This window comes from Lepidochelys olivacea (assembly GCF_965140295.1).
Source record: "Lepidochelys olivacea isolate rLepOli2 genome assembly, chromosome: 6".
Taxonomy (NCBI): domain Eukaryota; kingdom Metazoa; phylum Chordata; order Testudines; family Cheloniidae; genus Lepidochelys; species Lepidochelys olivacea.
The window spans coordinates 108,973,690-108,993,143 of NC_140416.1; the positions used below are offsets into that span (position 1 = coordinate 108,973,690).

A 19,454-nucleotide genomic window follows, 5' to 3' on the forward strand; every position below is an offset into this window, starting at 1 on the left:
CCACCCCCATACACAGATAGCCCATCCAAAGTGACAACTCTTTACACAATGTGCATGACAATCAAGTTGGGCTATTTCCTGCACAAATCCAGGTTTTCTCACATCCTCCCCACCCCCATACACAGAGTTTGTGTGTGTATGGGGGTGGGGGGGATGTGAGAAAACCTGGATTTGTGCAGGAAATAGCCCAACTTGATTGTCATGCACATTGTGTAAAGAGTTGTCACTTTGGATGGGCTATCACCAGCAGGAGAGTGAATTTGTGTGGGGGGGTGGAGGGTGAGAAAACCTGGATTTGTGCTGGAAATGGCCCACCTGATGATCACTTTAGATAAGCTATTACCAGCAGGACAGTGGGGTGGGAGGAGGTATTGGTTCATATTCTCTGTGTATATATAAAGTCTGCTGCAGTTTCCACGATATGCATCTGATGAAGTGAGCTGTAGCTCACGAAAGCTTATGCTCTAATAAATTGGTTAGTCTCTAAGGTGCCACAAGTACTCCTTTTCTTTTTTCAAATAAATTGGTTAGTCTCTAAGGTGCCACTAGTACTCCTTTTCTTTCTGGTAACTATGTGTTATTTCTTTGTGACAGAGGGAATTAAGCATGGCTTGCTTGATTTTTATAATGACAATGACGGGACAAGTGAGGCAATTACAACAGGGGTCTCCAGTATTCTACAGGAGAATGGTCTCAGAATTAACAATGTGTCGTCTTATGTGGCTGACGATGCCTCTGAAGTTTGGGAAACACAGGTCAGCGTATCAGAAACTCAAACAGCTTAATGACCAACTGATACAAGTGGGATGCAAATGTCATGTAATCCACAACTGCCTCAAAAATGGGATGTGAGGGCATTGAGTTTTGATGTAGAAACACTCATTCTCAAAGTATACAGCTCATTTTCCTCCTCAGCCAAGAAGACAGAGTCTCTTATGTCATTTTTCGAGTTTGTTGAAATGGAATACAAAGATGTGCATAGGCACGTACCAACAAGGTGGCTGTCACTTCTGCCCGCTATTGAATGAGTACACAAAGCTGACCAGCATTGAGGGAATACTTCTTGTCAGAGGGGGAAGAAGAATGTATCAAGATTGTGTGGGACGCATTCAGTGAGGAAGAACATGAGTCTCTTCCTCTTTATGTTTACTTTCTGCACAACTAAAGAGAAGAAGAGAAGACAAATGCTATGGAAGATCAGCCCAAGGCATTTTGGGCATCATCTCTCCATCTGACAACATAAAATTCAGAGAGGAAGCAGTTAAGACATTGACATAGTGCACTGAATACCTGGAGAAATGGCAGTGCTCTCACTCAACAACGAAATGAAATGGTCCGATTTTGAGACTCTTGCTACAGCACTCTGCATCGAGATTGACACTGACTTACTGTTTGATAACTACTGTGTTTTACAGCAGTCAAGAGAAGAGATTGTCTCAAAGGGGCAGAAAACAGATCAGAGAGTGGTTGAGGTTTTCAGACAAATCCCATAGAGCGGTGACAGCCAAATGTTAAAATTGCTCTCTTTTGCACTGTCCATTCCTGTATCCAATGCCTACTGCGAGAGAGTTTGATGGCACAATTGTGGAACAAGGACAGAAACAGACTGAGTGATAGCAACGTGAAAGCAGAGCTGCAGGTGCAACTGAACGTCAATATCCTGTGCAGACTTTCATGAGTTCTTAAAAAAGAACCCCGAGTTGCTTAGAGAAGCAAGAGGCCAGCTGAAATACAGATTTAAAAGAAAGGAAGCCAAGAGCAACAACATTCTGCAGGTGACCCAGCTTTACGGTAAAAACATAACATTTAATTATAATTAATTAAGTATTTAAGTATGAAGGTTTAAAGTTTAAAGCTATTCATTGTTGTTGCTCTGTAGCTAGCAAACTAATACTCAAAATAATGGGTAAACATGTAGAAATGTAAAATCGCTTTGAAATAAAATTATCATATTGAGAGTAACATTAGCTAACTAATACATTATTGAGATAACTTAACCCCCCAACCCAGAGCCTGCACCCCCTCCCGCATTCCAATCCCCTGCCCCAGCCTGGTGAAAGTGAGTGAGGGTGGGGGAGAATGAGCAACAGAGGATGGGGGGAAGGAGTGAGCGAGGGTGGGGCCTTGGAGAAGGGGTGGGGCCTCAGGAAAGGGGTAGGGCAGGGCTAGGGTGTTTAGGTTTATGCGATTAGACAGTTGGCAACCCTACTGGGGAGCTCTGGGCCCTCCACCTGGCCTGGGTGGTACACCCCGGGGGCAGGGACACGGGCCGGTGGCTGCTCTTGGGCCTCCCCACCCCCTGCCAAGGGCAAGTGGAGAGTCCAGGGCTCCTCACAGCAACCCAGGCTCCCTGGGAGGCTCTTACCAGGGGCCGGCTCTGACCTCTGGCCTGGCTGGGGGGCCTAAGTGGGAAGAGGAGGAGCAGGGGGCAGGGCCACAGTTCTGGCATATGTCCCCCCCCACACTTCTACCCAGGTTCCAGTGCTCCTGCTATGTCCCCCAAATTGTCCGGGGCCCCATGGGCCCATGTATTAATCCACCACTGCCTTTATGACACAAACACATGGTTTTTTACATCTTCCACCACCTTTATCTCAGCACTGCAGAAAACTGTGACTAGCTAGATAACAGCAATGGCCATGGAGTGAACTCTGTTCTTAATGAGAAGTTAACTTCAAAGCCTAGTTAGAACTATTCAAATGCTAACATTATTTTGGAATGACACGGAGAAGACCTCTGTATAAGCTCGAAAGCTTGTCTCTTTCACCAGCAGAAGTTGGTCCACTAAAAGATATTACCTCATTTACCTTGTCTCTGTGGCTGACACAGCTACAACAAAACTGTAAACATTATTTTGGAATGGCACTCTAGAAACAAACACTTGAGTGAAGCTGAGTGGCTTTAAAAGTAGTCTTTATCCTTGCCCCCTTGGAAGTGAAATGCCTATTTTAGACATGGGTTTACCAAACTCATTAGACTCTTTTTAGTGTTTTGTCAGGCCACAGCCCAGAAGAGCATCACACCTCTATTTAAGAAATCACCATGAGTTGTATTGATCTTTCTTGCTGTATACTGATCTGAGAGATTGGCATATAATATTTACACATTTTCCTCACTGTTTGCATTTGGCAGGGCTGGCTCCAGCGTTTTTGCCGCCCCAAGCAGCAAAAAAAAAACAAAAAACCTTGCCGCCGAACACGGAGGCGGAGTGATGGTGTGGCCGCTGAATTGCCATCAGCGACCGAAGAAGAGTTCCCTCCCCACCGCCGAATTGCCACCGAGCATGAATCGTGCTCTGACGGAGCAGCCGCCGAATTCCCGCCACCACCGAGGGCGGATTGCCCGACATCCTGCCGCCCCTGTACATTTGCCACCCCAGGCACCTGCTTGGTTTGCTGGTGTCTGGAGCCAGCCCTGGCAGTTGGCAAAAAATGGGTATACTCTAACCTTCTGAAAAAGGAAGTTGCTTCACCTTGTTCTGCCTTTGTTTTCTCTCTCAACCTCTTAATGTCTTGTCTATTTAGATTGTAATATAATAAGAGACAGTCCCTGTCCCAAATATGTGTCTGAACAGTTAGCACAATGTTTGATGTGGCATGCCCTCTAAGCACTACCATAATAAGTAGTAATAACTAGAAAATTATGCATTTACTGACTATACACATACCTTCTACTACACTCTTGTTCTCCTGTTCCTTTTTAATTTTGTTTATTTTTTAATTAAATAACAAAACTAGCTTACATTTATAAAGCATAAATACCAAGGCATTTTACAAACCAAATCCACTCAACAAGATGAACAGCAAGCTGCACAATAGTGGAGGCTGTGGAGATTCTGGTCAAGTATAACAGAGTAGACCCCTGTTCTGAGTGCTGCAGGATCTTTAATGTCAATGCAGAACAGACATCCAAAAGACCCCTGCACAGTAAACTGCATGATTTTCAAGACTGTGTTAACCCAGCTGGAAGCTAGACTTGTGCTTCCCAAGAGTTTACATATTCAGACCTGACACCTACATAATTAAGCTATCCTATTGCCAAGGTGTGAAGGAGAATAGTGACCCTCCCAGCTGACCTGATTACTACAGACAAAGCTCAGCTGTGTCCACACAGTAGATTTTCTCGCAACACAAGCATGAATCATCCATATTTGCGCATCTACTGCCACACTCCCCAACATGTTTGCATCAGTGCATTCTGGGAAAATCTGAACAGCTTTCAGAGGATGTGTCTCAGAGGAACAGAGTGTCCAGAGGATATGCAGGCAAAACCACACACAAGGCAATGCATTCTGGGATGCCCTACAGCACAGAGAGCTGGGAAGAAGGCAGACTGACCAAACCAGTTATACCAGCATAGTTAGGAATCCTGCCCACAGTGCAAAAAACCGTCACCAAACCAGTCACAGGAAGACAGTGTGAATAAATTTGTTAGTCTCTAAGGTGCCACAAGTACTCCTTTTCTTTTTGCGGATACAGACTAACACGGCTGCTACTCTGAAAAGTGTGAAGCTCAACACTCTGGCATGGTCAAAATGCTTTTCACAGCCATGATTGGTTATAACTGAATACTAATCATGTGGCATTGTTAGAGCCAACTATGTTACTAACTGATTACAAACTTGCTTAAAAGTTGCAGTATAGACATGGCTTAACAATGGATATCCCACTTTATAGCCATTTCAGATTATTAGAATTTCCATGCTTTTGTGGGTTTGGATCTTAATATAAATATCAATTAAATTCTTGTTTTTTAAAAATTAGCTGTATCATATGTAGCAGGTATTCACTTTTTGGGAGGGGGAGGAGATGGATTCTTTGACAAAACCTGATCAGACAATAAAACAAATTTGAATTATTCAAAGCTGAACTGAACCATCATAAAGCAGTTCTGCTATAAGGGAACGCTTACTCTAGGGAAATGATTCATTGCTGACAATTTCCTACTGTCAGTAATTAAATCACCATTAAATAAAAAAGAAACCCAGGCAGCTGGGTTAATAATGTCTCAACAATAAACGTGGAGTATAGTTATAAATTGTTTAGTTTATAGCAGTGAAATGCAAAGCTCACAAGTGGCCTGTACTTTGAAGATCACACGAGCAATTTGAACTATGAACTCTGTGACTCATTAAGGCATGACTTTAAAGAAGGGGAAAGGTGATTTCTGTCTTTTCAGAGCCCGTAGTTTCTAAGTGTACAAAATTAAAATGACTTTCAGTCAGTAAAAGTACTTGACATCTAAAATCAAATTTAAAAAGATTGTTTTGATCAGATGAAATGAAAAACTAGGCTCCCCCAAATAGCAAAGAATCCACAATTTTTGTATATTTTGTATAAAGATTGCTAACAATAATGTCCTCTGACATCACCCATATTGGATTAATTCCTGCAGTATGCATTAGGACTAACATTTTAAAACAGACCTATTAAATTAATTATGTCACTTTTTATACTATAAAATATAGGTCTAATCTGCATCTCAAGACCGTGAAATCAGACCTCACTAGGGTCATTCATTATGTCAAAATGCTGCAAATTCAAGGTCTCTGTTGCTCCTCTGCCATATCATGAAGCGGTGTTGGCAGCAGCACATTTTTAGTACTGTAATTTATTAACCTCAGATGTGTTGTACCATGAAAGGAAAGTCACAGAAAGGAGGCATTGAGAAAGTTATAGGTCCACGCATAGTGTCACAGCAGAGAAGTTTCCTGTTGTACTTTTCTTGCATCCCACATTCTGATTATTTTTTTCCTCATGATAATTGCCAAGTCTGACATATTTTGGAGATACGTTTCCTTGTTTGGGGTTTACATTTTAAGGCAGTTTTTAAAACCTCTCCCTCTTGTGGGGAATGATTTTATTGTGCACATTTCAAAGAGACATTTAAAATTTCCCTCAGGATTTATTGTACCTCTCCCTAATTCAGTCAGAGCTCAACATAGCCCTGAATACACAGTTTATAGGCCAGTGTCCTGCCCTGAACACTTGCTATTCAGTAGACTGAGAACTTGTATAACTAGGGCAGCAGCCATGATGTAGGAGGATCTTGTTAGAACGCAGCACTAAGCACTGAGAAAAACACACACTCATTCTCTGGTAACTGTACTCCAGCTCTGCTGCTGCTGAAATAAGCTGTTTTTCATTGTAATGTGTCACTGATCATGTCCTTAATAATGGCCTGACTTTTCCTTTGTGTCTTCTAGGAAAATCACATTTATAAGCCACCTTTGCATTTGACTGTTGGTCTTTTTTCTGCCAGACCAAAAAGAGCATTCCAGAGTCACAAAAGGTCTAACAAGAGTCCTCTGTCTGTGACAACTTGGTACCAGTGATGGCCTAATTTAAAGATGGCTTGGAAACCTAATTTTGTAAGTATTTTATTAGCTATTGTTATTAATCATTTTATTTTTGAAGTGGTCCACTCCAGCCTATTCTCCTCTGCTCCTCTAGACAGCCCTCAAAATACTGTACAATATTATCATTAAAACATGCCAAATGACAAGGACTGAGGTTTCTTCTGCTGTTGTCTGAGTGCATTTATAAGGAAGCAGAGAACAGTAAGACAGAAAAGTGATTTGTATATTTAATTGCCATGATAATATCTCAGAAATGCCCATTTAATGCCTTTCTGCTTTAACATTATTTGTATTATACAATAACAAAAATATTAAATTCCTACTTTATTAGGAGCCTTCAAAAATCCTAATGCTGGCCTTGCTTGGTGCCATTTAGGAGGAGTGGAAGAGAACATGCATTAGTAGTAGCAGGTAGCAATTGAGATACTTGGTTAGAGGGAGTGGAGGATGGGAAAATGGGTAGAATTTCATGCCCTTTACAAGACTAGTATTTTTTAAAATGAGCCCCCAACTCCTAAAGCTGGACCCACTCAATGCCTCTGTCCACTCAGGAAGGGAGCTAGCAGTACTGGTGACAGGAATAGTAACTGTCTGCAAGAAACAGGGGTTGTATCTTTTCCTGGGCTTTGCTTTTATCAAAATCAAGACCCCGTACCCTGAAGACAGCTCTAATAGTTTGTCCAGTAAGGAAGAAAGTTAGTGGTAATGGAGACTGTATATGTGACAGGGAGAATTGGAAATTCATGCCCTTTTGTGGGGTCAGGCCCTGCTCAGTGCCACATTCCTATCAGAATGAATTAGCAGCAAAAAGGACAATAACTATCTGTGTGACAGGGAGAACTGGGTGTTCATGTCTCCTTCTTGGGGAGCAGCAAATGTAGGAGGCTGTATGCCTGTTTTTGGGGTTAGCATTTTAAACCCCACTCTAGATGGATTCCTTATTGGCTGAGTAAAATGAGGCCTGACATTGAACTTGATAACATTTCTCTGTCGGTATGGAATGCAATAACTTTTGGACACTGCATTCAAACAATTCCAAAATGTCAGGGAATGTTATAGGCATCAATGGCCAAAATCCTATTGATTTTGAGGAAAACTGGAAAGGGGGACATGCAGAGCTCCTTCTGTATGATTAGCAAACCCAGCAGTTTCATTCACATTTGTGACAGGTTTCAGAGTGGTTGCCATGTTAGTCTGTATCAGCAAAAACAATGAGGAGTCCTTGTGGCACCTTATGGACTAAATTTATTTGGGCATAAGCTTTCATGGGCTAGAACCCACTTCATCTGATGCATCTGATGAATTGGGTGCTAGCCCAAGGAAGCTTATGCCCAAATAAAATTTGTTAGTCTCTAAGGTGCCACATGGACTCCTCGTTGTATTCTCCTTTGTAACTTTCTAGAGATCAAAGAACTGGTTGACAGCAGCCATCAACACCTTCCAGCATAACAACAGCAACTATGTTCATCATCGCAATAGTTTAAAATGTTAACAGTCTGATTTATCTCCCAAACAGAAAGGGGTAGGGGGAAAAGGAGGGCAGAGGAACAGGGGGCACATGGGAATCCCTGGCACAGGGAGAGAATAAGGTTGGTATGGGGAAGGAGAGGAGAGCCCTTGGCATTAGAGGGAAGGGGGGCCATAGTGCCCTGGCATTTGGCAGAGAGGGGGATGGGGGGGAGACACAGAGTCTCTGTCATCATAGGGAAAGGAGAATAGGAGGCATGGGAGAAGGGGCACAAGGAGCTCTTGCCACGGGGGGCAGGCAAAGGAATGGGCGGGGCACAGAGCCCCTGGCATAAGGGCTGGGGCAGTGATTGCAGGGACGGGTATTAGAGGCGAGCACACAGGGCTTAGGAGGATGAAAGGAGCCCCTGGCGGGTGCAGTAGCTCAGCCTACAGAAGCAAGGAAGCGGGCAGCCCTCTAATACGTATATGGCGGTGACCAGCACCATTTCTGTGCCCTCGGCCACACCAGGGGCCAAAGAGGCCAGCCACCCTGCTCCTCCCCCACTCGACGCACAACCCGGCCCGGCTGTTTCAATGACTCATTCTTTTCTCTCCCGTCCCTACCCCCTTGCTCTCCTTCTCGCGAGCTTTGGCCACTATAGACGCGATGTCCTTTAGAGTGCTGGGGGGAGGGGGGGAAAGGGCGGATTGATTGACCGCAGCGGCAGCCAATAACATAGGCGGATGGCGAGCGGCGAGCTAATGGTGGGGCGAGGGAGGTGCGGCCCGCCGCTGGCTGATTGATCCCAGCCGTGGCGTCGCTCAGTTGGAGCGAGAACATTCTAGAGGTGAGTACGCGGCGCCCATCGCAGGGGCAACCAGCAACCGCCCCCTTCGGCTTCAGTTGTGCCCGCCCCTTTCCCTTCCCAGGTGCCGCCGTTAACGGTGCCCTGATTGTGTCTCCCCCACAGATTGACTGGCGCCGCCGCTGCTGCTGATTCCGCCCGCCCCAGGACGCTCGGACCCGGCGGCTGCGGCGCCCGCCTTCCCTCCGCCCGGATATAAGCGCCTCTCGGCCCCGTTCTCCTTACACACTCGGCTTCGTCGCAGCCCGGGGCGAGCAGCGTTGGGTTTATGTCTTTATTGGACGAAAACGGTGAGTGGCCGCCAAGGGGGTGGCGAGGCGCGATGTGAGGAGAGCGCGTCTGGGGACGTGGGGGAGGATCTACAGGCCGGGGTACCCGGGGTGGGGGCGGCTGATGGGGGTCCGTGCAGCCTCGACGGGAGTGGCTGAGGTACTCCCGTGCGGGGGGAACAGGCGGCGCTGGCTATCCCGGTCGGGTGGTCCCCGTGCGACGAGGCAAAATGGCGACGGTTGGGGCTGCGCCTCGTGATGGGGGGTGGAGGGGAAGCTGTGTGGCGCAGTTAGAAATCCGCAGCGCAGGGGGGGAGGGGGCTGCATTCCAGGGGTTACATCGGGAGGGGCGAGTTGGGGGGGGCGGGGGGGCTGCCTGAGAAACCGCGGAGGCCCCCGCATGCGCAGTTGGAGGGGGTGTCGTCCCCCCCCTTCCTCCCACCCGTTCTGTGAAAGGCTGACTCAGTGCTTAATCGCTGCATTTATGAGTCATCCCAGAGCGGAGTGGGGCGGTTCGGCGGGAGGGAGGCTGGCTGCTCGCTCAGCGCGACGGGCTCGGGGGCGGTGTCGGGAGGTGGGTGGGGGCTTCGGTCGCCAGCAGACAAAAGCAGCGATGTGGATGAGGCCACACGTCTGTCTTCCTTCCCCTGAGGTACCTGGTTCCTCCGTTCCTCTGCAGCCCCGTGTGTAGGCCACATGATGGCTGGCTTTAGATTGGCTGTGGAAAGCACTGCCACGTCTGTTGTGTGGTGTCTGTTTTTTTTATTATTTTTTTTTCCCTTTATAAAGGGCTCTTTCTAGCTGTTCTGGGGCAAAACTAAGTCTGTCGATCAGGTCCTGTAGATCAAGTAGTGTAAGCTGATCCTTGCAATTTACAATACAAAGGACTTGTAAAGATATTAGTTGGTTTTCACTCCAGGGATTTTACAGGCATCCCAGGGGAGAAGAGCTGCTTGTTATATTGGAAAGTGAACACCTAACTGCCCACATCTCCCTAACTCTCTGAGGAAAACAAAGGTAGAGAAACGAAGGGAGCATTATTTATATCAAAACAAGCTAATACAGGGGTTCTCAAACTTTTGTCCTGGTGACCCCTTTTACACAACAAGCCTCTGAATGTGACACCCCCCCCAATAAATTAAATACATTTAGAAGCATTATAAATACTGGAAGCAAAGCAGGGTTTGGGGTGGAGGCTGACAGCTCATGATCCCCCGCCCCCCATGTAACAATCTTGTGATCCTCTGAGGGGTTCTGACCCCCAGTTTGAGAACCCCTGAGCTAATACCTTTGATATGTCCCCTGCTACACCTCAGGGTTCACACTTAGCTGCTTTTTTTGGTCAGCAACTGTAAATGACTTCCAGTTACTACGACTAACTAAATGTTGGGGAAACTGTTGTTCAGTATTGAAAAATACATTCTTGTGCTGTTTTGTTGCTGTTATAGATTGAAGTATTTTGTACATTTCTATCAAAACAAGTTACCTAAACACCTCCACTTGAAGTAGCAGTGTGGTAGCATGTACAGCCATTCTAAAGAGCTGGCAAGAATAAACTTGTCTCAAATGTGGTATCTAAATGGTCAGTCAATATTTAATCACAGTACAGCTTAGAAACTGAATTGTAAATGTATAGCAGAAGTGATGCAATACTAGGGTGCTTCTGAGAAATCAGGGAAGCATTGGGTAAGTTAATGAACATCTATGTACCACAGAAGTAGGAAGCCTAGAAATGCAAAACATCTTAAATATTTGGGGGTGGGGAGGTGGATGTTTTGGTACTACTATGCTGAATCAAAGGTGCAGAAGGAAGTTTCTATAGAAACAAGATGGGGCTGCTACACTTATGAGATCTTATGAGTGGAAGGAAGCACTGGTTAATTTAACAATTTTAGCCGCTTAAGTCCAGGAGAAAAGCAAGCTGTTGGCAAACAACAACACTTTATAGTTATATAGAAGTGACAGTATAGTTTGCTAAACACTACTTATTCATGTTGAAGGTAGGTATTTCACAGCATTCTGGGTGACTAAATACAAATAAGCCACACACTTCACTTTAAAATGAGTCTATTCAGTTACACCATAACCAAGGATTTAAGGGCTGTTTTTTCCTTGCCTCCTTCTTCCAGAGCAGTCAAACTTTCACCCCATGTGACTCTTTCAATAGCAAGGCTGTTCTGTGACCCGTGACAGGGTACTGTGCAAAGGATTGCAGATCCAGCCCTTTGTCATGCCCGCTCATTAGGGGAACAAATTGGAGTGGGCTGGAGGTAACCTGGCCCTAATTGGGGAGACAGACGGCTGCTACCTAATTAGCCTGGGGCTCCATAAAAACCTCAGGGGAAAGCCGGAGGAAAAGAAAATGGTGGAATAGAAGCAGGGAGGTAGCTCTCCCCTCCCACCTGCCTGCAGAGAGTGAATGGTAATTTGTATGTGGTGGGAACAAGCCTGAGAATAAAGTGCACCTGTGGTTACAAAGCCCAGGGTATCAGACTGACTTTAAGCCTAGCAAAAGCCAAAGGGGATCTGCTGCTCATTCCCATCCATCTCATAATATAACATTTCTCTGGTAACCTTTTACATGGAAAACTCATTCTTTAGCTGTGTCTGTGCGCTCTAGTAGGCGAAAAAGGGGGAAACTTGTACCATAACACAAATCAGCATTCTACAGGACAGCAGAAGTTGACAGTCTACAGCTGAGGAACTGCTGCTTTAATGATACAAACTGAGACTACGTAGTCAAATAACTGACTTCATGCATAGGAAATGCTTTTATGTCCAGCAGAAATAAGACTTAGAGAACATAACTAAAATTTCAGATCCAATAACTATTAAACAGTGTCCTTCAGCATGAATATACTTCATGAAAAGTTTTAGACTGAACTTCTTTTTTTAAACACTTGCAGAGCTGTTGCGCAGCCATTGGTACCTGTATTGGGGGAACATAGCATACAAACAAGAACCTTACAGCCTCAGTGGCGAAAACTTTTTCATGTCAGAGACCGAGAACTCTTGCAGTCGTTTATGTCATCCCGTCTTCTCCAGACAGAAGATACCAAAAAGCTGCAATCAAAGATCTCTTCATCTTATTGATAAAGCTACTAATAAGACAAAATGTCTGTCAATGTCAACCGCAGTGTTTCGGATCAGTTCTATCGCTACAAAATGCCCCGTCTGATTGCAAAGGTAACTCTTCCTAAACTCTGGTAATCAGAATATAAGCGCTATTTATATAGAGCTTTTCATCAGTATGTCTCTTGTAGATCATTTTGAGAGAGTCGGTATCATTATCTCTACTTTACAAATAGGAAACCAAGGCAAAATTAAGTGACTTGCCCAAGGTCACTCAGCAGGCCAGTGACAGAGTCTGGAATAGAATCCCAGTGTCCTGTGTTCTGGTCTGCTGCTTTATCCACTATACTACACTACCCCTCTTCCATAAGTAATGATACTGCTTTAAGCAGTGTTTAACTTTGTAAGCATTTCTTAAATGACTTAGACAGTGGTGTGGCATTGACCTTCACATGTATACCTAATTGTGTGAATTTGATTTTTTTTTTCCTCTTAGGTTGAGGGCAAAGGAAATGGAATAAAGACAGTTATAGTCAACATGGTTGACGTTGCAAAGGCGCTTAATCGGCCTCCAACGTGTAAGTAACTCTTAAAGTAACATGAAATTCCCTCATGGCTCTTTTGGTCCCCAAGGATTGCTTGGATAACATATGGTGAAAGCAGGGGGCGGCACTTTTTTAGAGGTTTCATATGCATATTTTACTAGTGCAGCACTGACACAGGCTCCATGGGCCTTAAAGTTTAATAAAGGGAAATATATTATTTCTAGGGTAAAACACTACTTGGGTTGAACTTTTCTCTTAGAAAGACATGACCCAGTACAGCTAAGAACCATAAGAGACATGACCTATTAAGAGTACTGCCAAGCATTGTTAGTGATAGTGAATTATATTTGAAAGATGAGCACTAGTATACAGGTCAGGCCTGGCTGTCAGGATCTTACTGGCAGGCTTTTAAATGTGCCAATTTCTGTCTTTTGAAAGATCCCACCAAATTTTTTGGTTGTGAGCTGGGGGCACAGACCCAGTTTGATGTTAAGAATGACCGTTACATTGTCAATGGATCTCATGAGGCGAATAAGCTGCAAGACATGTTGGATGGATTCATTAAAAAATTTGTTCTCTGTCCTGAGTGTGAGAATCCTGAAACTGATCTGGTGAGCATGCTTAAGTTTTTTCCTATAACCAAACAGGCTTTTCTGGTATTAAAAACACCCACGACTGTCTTATTCTTAGATAATGTGCACGCAAGTGCTAATGCATGCAAGATTGACTACTTCAAGTCAATTTCATGCTGATGCTAGTGTGTAGGTGAAAGTTCATTGTAATATAATTCAACTTCTGAAGTGTTCGTCTGGAAATGTTTCCAGTCTCAAACCCTAAAATTTCAGGATTGAGAAATTTAAAGAATTAGTTATGTAAAAGTTAGCATAACTTCCTTATACAAATTATGATAAACAGCCTGACATGAAAAGTTTATCTGAAATCTCTATTGGCCTCTTTGGATGTTTAAGTTGTGGCATAAAGAAGTAATATCAGAGTTGAAATAAGGTTTTAATTTTGACTTTCCCTCTGGCAGCATGTCAATCCCAAGAAACAAACTATAGGTAACTCTTGCAAAGCCTGTGGCTATCGAGGCATGCTTGACACAAACCATAAACTCTGCACATTCATTCTCAAAAACCCACCCGGTAAGTGTTGCATATTTTTGACTCTCATAAAGGAAGCAATCCACATGCTAAAACATCCTTGTAGCTGAAATAGACTCTAACTTCTACCTCTATGTTGGAGGGGTTAGCCAGTGGGATATGAGGTTGGGTGAAGTTACAGACAAGTTTATTTTTTGTCCTTCACTGAGAAGGACTTAACTGGTTACTCTATGCAAGCAACACTCTGTGGCAGATATCCGGTTGCCTGTCTCAATTTAAGCTTGCTATAATAAAAAAGTCTAACCTATTCCAGTGGTCTCTACTAAATGAGGTCATGTGTTATATAGACTCTAACAACCTATTTGAACTTGCAGATCAGGAAAGTAATATTTGTGTTACCACACACTAGCCAACTTTGTGGGCCAGACTGCTTCCCAGTTAACAATTGTAGGTTAATCTTGCAGGCACCAGATTGATTTATGGGAAGCAAAGTCAAAATGAGTAGTTTTAGCTCTGCATGCTAACTGCTGCTTTTAAATGCCCTACACAGGGCTATAGTGCTTAGTACCAAAACCATTACATGATGGCAGAATGGCTCCATGTCACACTTTCCAAAATAAAGTTTTTTTTTCCCCCTCTGCTCTGGAAGTCTTGCAGAGAGCACTAAAAACAAAGTATGGCTCAGTCTCCCAAGCTGCAACTCTCACTTAGAGGGATTTCAGCACTCTGAGCCTGAGGATGCAAAGGACCAAGGAGACATCACTGTTTCTGCTAATAAGATTAGTGATGGGTACAGGGGTCTTCAGTCTATTTCTAATCTGTGAAAGTGGCTTGACTCAAGTTTTGAGACTTAATATGTACATTTAGATCTCAAAATATAAGTTTGAGTTAACTGCTTCTGCAACTTCAAAAGTGACTTACTATAGTAATTTTGAGGCCATAACTGGTTGGCCATGGCCAGCCAGTTACGGAGACATCTGATAGAGCTTTTGCTAAGCAGACAAAAGCATAACTAGACTAATGGCTGGAAACAAAGCTAGAAAAACTCAAACTGAAAAGCTGCCCTCAACAGAGAGTGACAAACTACTGAATTAGCTTACCAATGACCTCAAGTCCTCTATTTCAAGTATTTAAATCAAGCTTGGATTTAGTCAACTGTGAGGTAGTGACTCTAGTTCAGGAATTACTAGGTGAAATTCTGTGGCCCATACCAGTGGTTCTCAACCAGGCATATGAATCTCTGGGGGATACCTTCCAGAAGGTACATCAGCTCATCTAGATAGTTGCCTAATTTTATAACCGACTCCATTGGAAGAAAGCACTTGCAAAAAGCCATTATATGGCGCTCTAAAATGTCATGCATACAATGACTAGTATAGTTACTATCAGTGTTTCTCAACCTGGAAACTGTAATTTTCAGTAATGTGCTGTGACACTTTCTTGTAAAGTACTTTAAGTGGGATGAAACCTGGGGTACATAAGACAAATCAGCCTCCTGAAAAGGGTACAGTAACCTGGAAAGGTTGAGAACTGTTGGCCTATGCTATGGAGGATGTTGGACAAGAGGAGCATAGTGATCCCTTCTGGCTTTAAACTCTCACCAGGCCCATTCACTGGAGACCTTGTAGATGTGATATGCACACTTCACCAAATCATGGCCCTGATATTTAAAACGGAAGGGGGGAGGAGGAATAGTACTTAATGTGTAAACCTTAAAACTAGGTCTCCAATATCTGTCAAATTGTGGCTGTTGGCTTCCAGCCTTGTTGGACACAAGGGATGTTGTCTTAAGACTAACTTCATCCCATGCTATGTGGGGTCTGCAGTGGTGGCACAATCTTCACATTGAGGGAGAGGTGGCACTATGAAAAGGAGCCTTGGAATACTGAATTAAACTAAAACTTCTTCAAACTAGGTTCTGTAGGAATCTGATACATTTGAAATAGTGCTGACAAATTGTCTCACTAAGTGGAAGTCTTGTTCCCACTTGGAAACAAATTAAAGTATCGAGTCTATTTTCTTCCAGAGAACAGTGATGCTAGTACAGGAAAGAAAGAAAAGGAAAAGAAGAACAGAAAAGGCAAGGATAAAGAGAATGGTTCTGTGTCTAGCAATGAGACACCATTGCCGCCACCACCAGACGAACTTGATGCTCCACGTGCAGTGGTAAGTAGACTTTCCAGAGACTTGTAAAGAACAGTGAGGTTGGCTTATAAATTAGACTTCAAAATTAGAGTCAGGTAACACTTCCACTTATAACTGCTTTCTGAAATGGTGGTGGCTCCCTTTCAGAGCTGCACTGAAAATGAGCCGTATAGGTAGCCCAAGCCATTTATGCTGGCTTTAGTGATGGTAGGTCCTTACCATCCCATGATACTGAAGCATTCTTCCTTCCTGTTTGTTTGGATCTCAAACTGTTAGGGGGGTGGGAGGGAGTCTCGTATCCCATCCCCAGCTCTGCAGTTTAATCCATGAAGTGGTTAATGGAATTAGTCTACCACTAGACCTACTTTCTGTGGGGTGGGGGCAAGCTGGAAATATGGCTAAAATACTAAGCTCAGTATTAGCTTTTTTTCTGTAGGTAACTGCTATAGGACCATAGGGTTGCCCCTCACTGGAAGTTATTCATGAGGCATCCCTATGAATTTGAGTACTCCCCATCCCCCCATCAAAACTACAGATTCACAGTAGAATACCTTGGAATGGCATTAGTATTTAATATGCCCATAAGCAGAGCATCACTTGCCCTTAAGAGCTCATTAACTCTGTGTGAATGCTCTTCTTCAGGAGGATGATGATGATGACTGGGGTGAAGACACAACTGAAGAAGCCCAGAGGCGCAGAATGGATGAAATCAGTGATCATGCAAAGAACCTCACACTTAGTGATGACCTAGAAAGAACAGTAGAAGAGCGAGTCAACATATTATTTGACTTTGTTAAGGTAAAACTGCAGTTCCTCTTCTAAAACATTAGCTCAAAACCATACTTGATGTCATTATAGTAAACCGTTCTAAGGTGAAAAAAGGAGTTCTTGTGGCACCTTAGTCGAACAAATTTATTTGAGCATGCATCCGATGAAGTGAGCTGTAGCTCATGAAAGCTTATCGGATGCATGCTCAAATAAATTTGTTAGACTAAGGTGCCACAAGTACACTTTTTTTTTTCTTTTTATGGATACAGACTAACACGGCTGCTACTCTGAAACTTGTTCTAACTGTAACCTGGTGGGGGGAAGGGAGAGTGACTAGAAGTACAGGCTTGTTAGCATTGGAGTTGTGACTAATTTCTCATCTGCAGAAAAAGAAGGAAGAAGGTGTCATTGAGACTTCTGACAAAGATATTGTAGCAGAAGCGGAGAGACTGGATGTAAAGGCTATGGGCCCTCTAGTTTTGACTGAAGTCCTCTTTGATGAGAAGATTCGAGAACAGATAAAGAGATATAGACGCCATTTCCTACGTGTAAGCTTTTTAATCTCCAACAGTTTTACTGGCCTCCATATATAAAGTCTGACACTTTAGTGGCTTTTAGGAGCAACAACTACTTAAATGAAGCTCTGAAAACTGGTAGAACAAAAGTCTACAACAGAAAACTCATTCTCTTGTCCCTAAACTCTGCAAACCAGTGGTTCTCAAACTGCATTAAGACCCCAAACGGGTTGTGACCCTGTTTTTAATGTGGTTGCCACAGCTGATAGACTTAGTGGGGTTCAGGGATGACCTCCAAGCCCTGCCACCCTGGGCAGCCGGGCTCAGGTTACAGCACCTTGGCTGAAGTATATTGTACAGAAGGCTTGAACTTAGAAGATTAGCGTCTTACCTGCCCACAAAGAAACTAATATTGACAATTGTATGGCTTTATTACAGTTCTGCCACAACAACAAGAAAGCTCAGAGATACCTTCTTCATGGCTTGGAGTGTGTGGTAGCCATGCATCAATCTCAGCTTATTTCTAAAATTCCACATATCTTGAAGGAAATGTATGATGCTGATCTTCTGGAAGAAGAGGTCATCCTTAGCTGGGCAGAAAAGGTACTTGGATAGTTCCACTATTAGGTGGACACGGTACTATATCACAGTTTCTGAGGTTTGCGGGGGGGGGGAGTATGGTGTGATGTGGTCTCTTCATATAGTGTTGTACAGTGCATGTCTCCTGAAAGTGTAGACTGATTAAGGTGGTGGTTTTTTGTGGGGTGTGGTGTGTGTGTGTGGTTTGTGTTTTTTTTGTTTTTTTTCAGGGTGGCTGGGCTTGGCTTTGAGTTTCTGAGAAGTCCTTATAGAACCAGTATCACTCCTCTGGCTAATATGTAACTTTTTTCAGTCCTCATAGCAGCTTCTGCACTAGAGGTTTTTAAAATACTCTTCCTTTCTTGTAGGCCTCTAAGAAGTATGTCTCAAAAGAGCTTGCTAAAGAAATCCGCATCAAAGCAGAACCCTTTATCAAATGGCTGAAGGAAGCTGAGGAAGAGTCCTCTGGTAACGAAGAAGAGGATGAAGATGAAAATATTGAGGTAAGAAGATTGGTTTGTGTGTCCATCCATTGTTCTTCTCCCTCCTCCCCCCCCTCCCCCCCGTTCATTCTTCTTGGGCCTGCATGCCTAGGTGTGGCCTAAGACTAGCTTTTCCTCTGAGGCATATGGCTAAAACCCCACTACTATTTGTGGGGGAGTTCCCCAGTCCACATAATCGTCCTTTCCCTCTGTACACCCTTGGATTCCTCCACAGGCTCCTGTCTTCCCCTAATAAAGACAGGATAAAAACTTCACCAGCTAGGACAATGAGTAGTCTTTTTTCCATTTTAAGCTTCCAAGGTCTAGATGGTTACCTTGTGAGCAACACAGGATGCTCATAGTGTCAGCCTTTTAAAATAAGGACTTCTAGTACAAGCAATGAAGGTTGAATTTAAAGAGCAAATTGTCTAGCCTCTGCTGAGGATGCAAACCTCTGTTAATATATGGTGCACCATTACAGAACCAAGGTAAAATGTCTTGTGAGCTGGTAAAATAACATGACAGTTCTTTGCATGTCACATTTAGCATGTCTCCCTACATCAGTAAGACAAACTTAACTACCTTTTGAGTAATGGGGGTGTGGTGACTAGTAGAACCAAACAATTTGGAATAGCTTTTAGAAGAGGATTCCTGACACAGTGCTCTGACTATGGTTTCAGATATGCTGTTATGCCACAAGGAGACAAGTCTCCCTAAAATGAATTACCTCCATACAGGCTGTGTACATATCTTATACCTTAGCTAAACTTACTTCATTAAGTAGATAGAGGGTGTCAGCATCATTATGGAAGATTGTCAATGGATGTCCTTAAACACTAAATGTCTTGTCTCACTAGGTGGTGTATTCCAAGACTGCCAGTGTACCTAAAGTTGAAACTGTGAAGCCTGTAAACAAGAAAGATGATGACATAGATATCGATGCCATTTAAGTGATGTGACCTAGCTTCCAGTGTAATACTGAAAACTGTTCTGCATTTTTCTTCCAGAAGTGCAACATGTACATGCACAAGCTGAAATGGCTTAATATTATGCTAGTTAATACTCAAATGTCTCTTACTGTGACTGGTCTTGTGTAACTATAAGCCGAACACCAAGGAGTCTACACATGAGTGAACCAATCTAGTTTGTTAATGGCATGTTTCTTTTTAAAGTTGTGTTGGACACAAATACTTGGAACACATTTATACTGCTGTGGGAATAAAGGATTTGGTTTTGGTCAGCCTAAAGAGTTATGTTCACCTTGGAGTGAGACCAGCTTAACAGGTGTCTGTTTGCTGGCAAT

General features: G+C 43.6%; 1 protein-coding gene across 2 annotated transcripts; it reads left to right on the plus strand.

Annotated features, from left to right (window-relative positions):
* The first annotated feature begins 8,511 nt into the window (after window positions 1-8,511).
* Window positions 8,512-19,391, plus strand: EIF5 (eukaryotic translation initiation factor 5). 2 transcript variants are annotated; one of them, XM_084630320.1, is made up of 13 exons: window positions 8,512-8,655; window positions 8,779-8,963; window positions 9,862-9,959; window positions 11,849-12,128; window positions 12,511-12,592; window positions 12,998-13,170; window positions 13,593-13,704; window positions 15,689-15,828; window positions 16,450-16,605; window positions 16,962-17,123; window positions 17,529-17,693; window positions 18,038-18,172; window positions 19,009-19,391. In XM_084630320.1, exons 4-13 carry the CDS (start codon window positions 12,057-12,059, stop codon window positions 19,099-19,101), a joined length of 1,290 nt encoding a protein of 429 aa, XP_084486446.1. In that variant the 5' UTR covers window positions 8,512-8,655; window positions 8,779-8,963; window positions 9,862-9,959; window positions 11,849-12,056; the 3' UTR covers window positions 19,102-19,391. The 2 variants fall into 2 exon arrangements, with proteins under 2 accessions (XP_084486446.1, XP_084486445.1); XM_084630319.1 differs by lacking the exon at window positions 9,862-9,959.
* The last annotated feature ends 63 nt before the right edge of the window (window positions 19,392-19,454 follow it).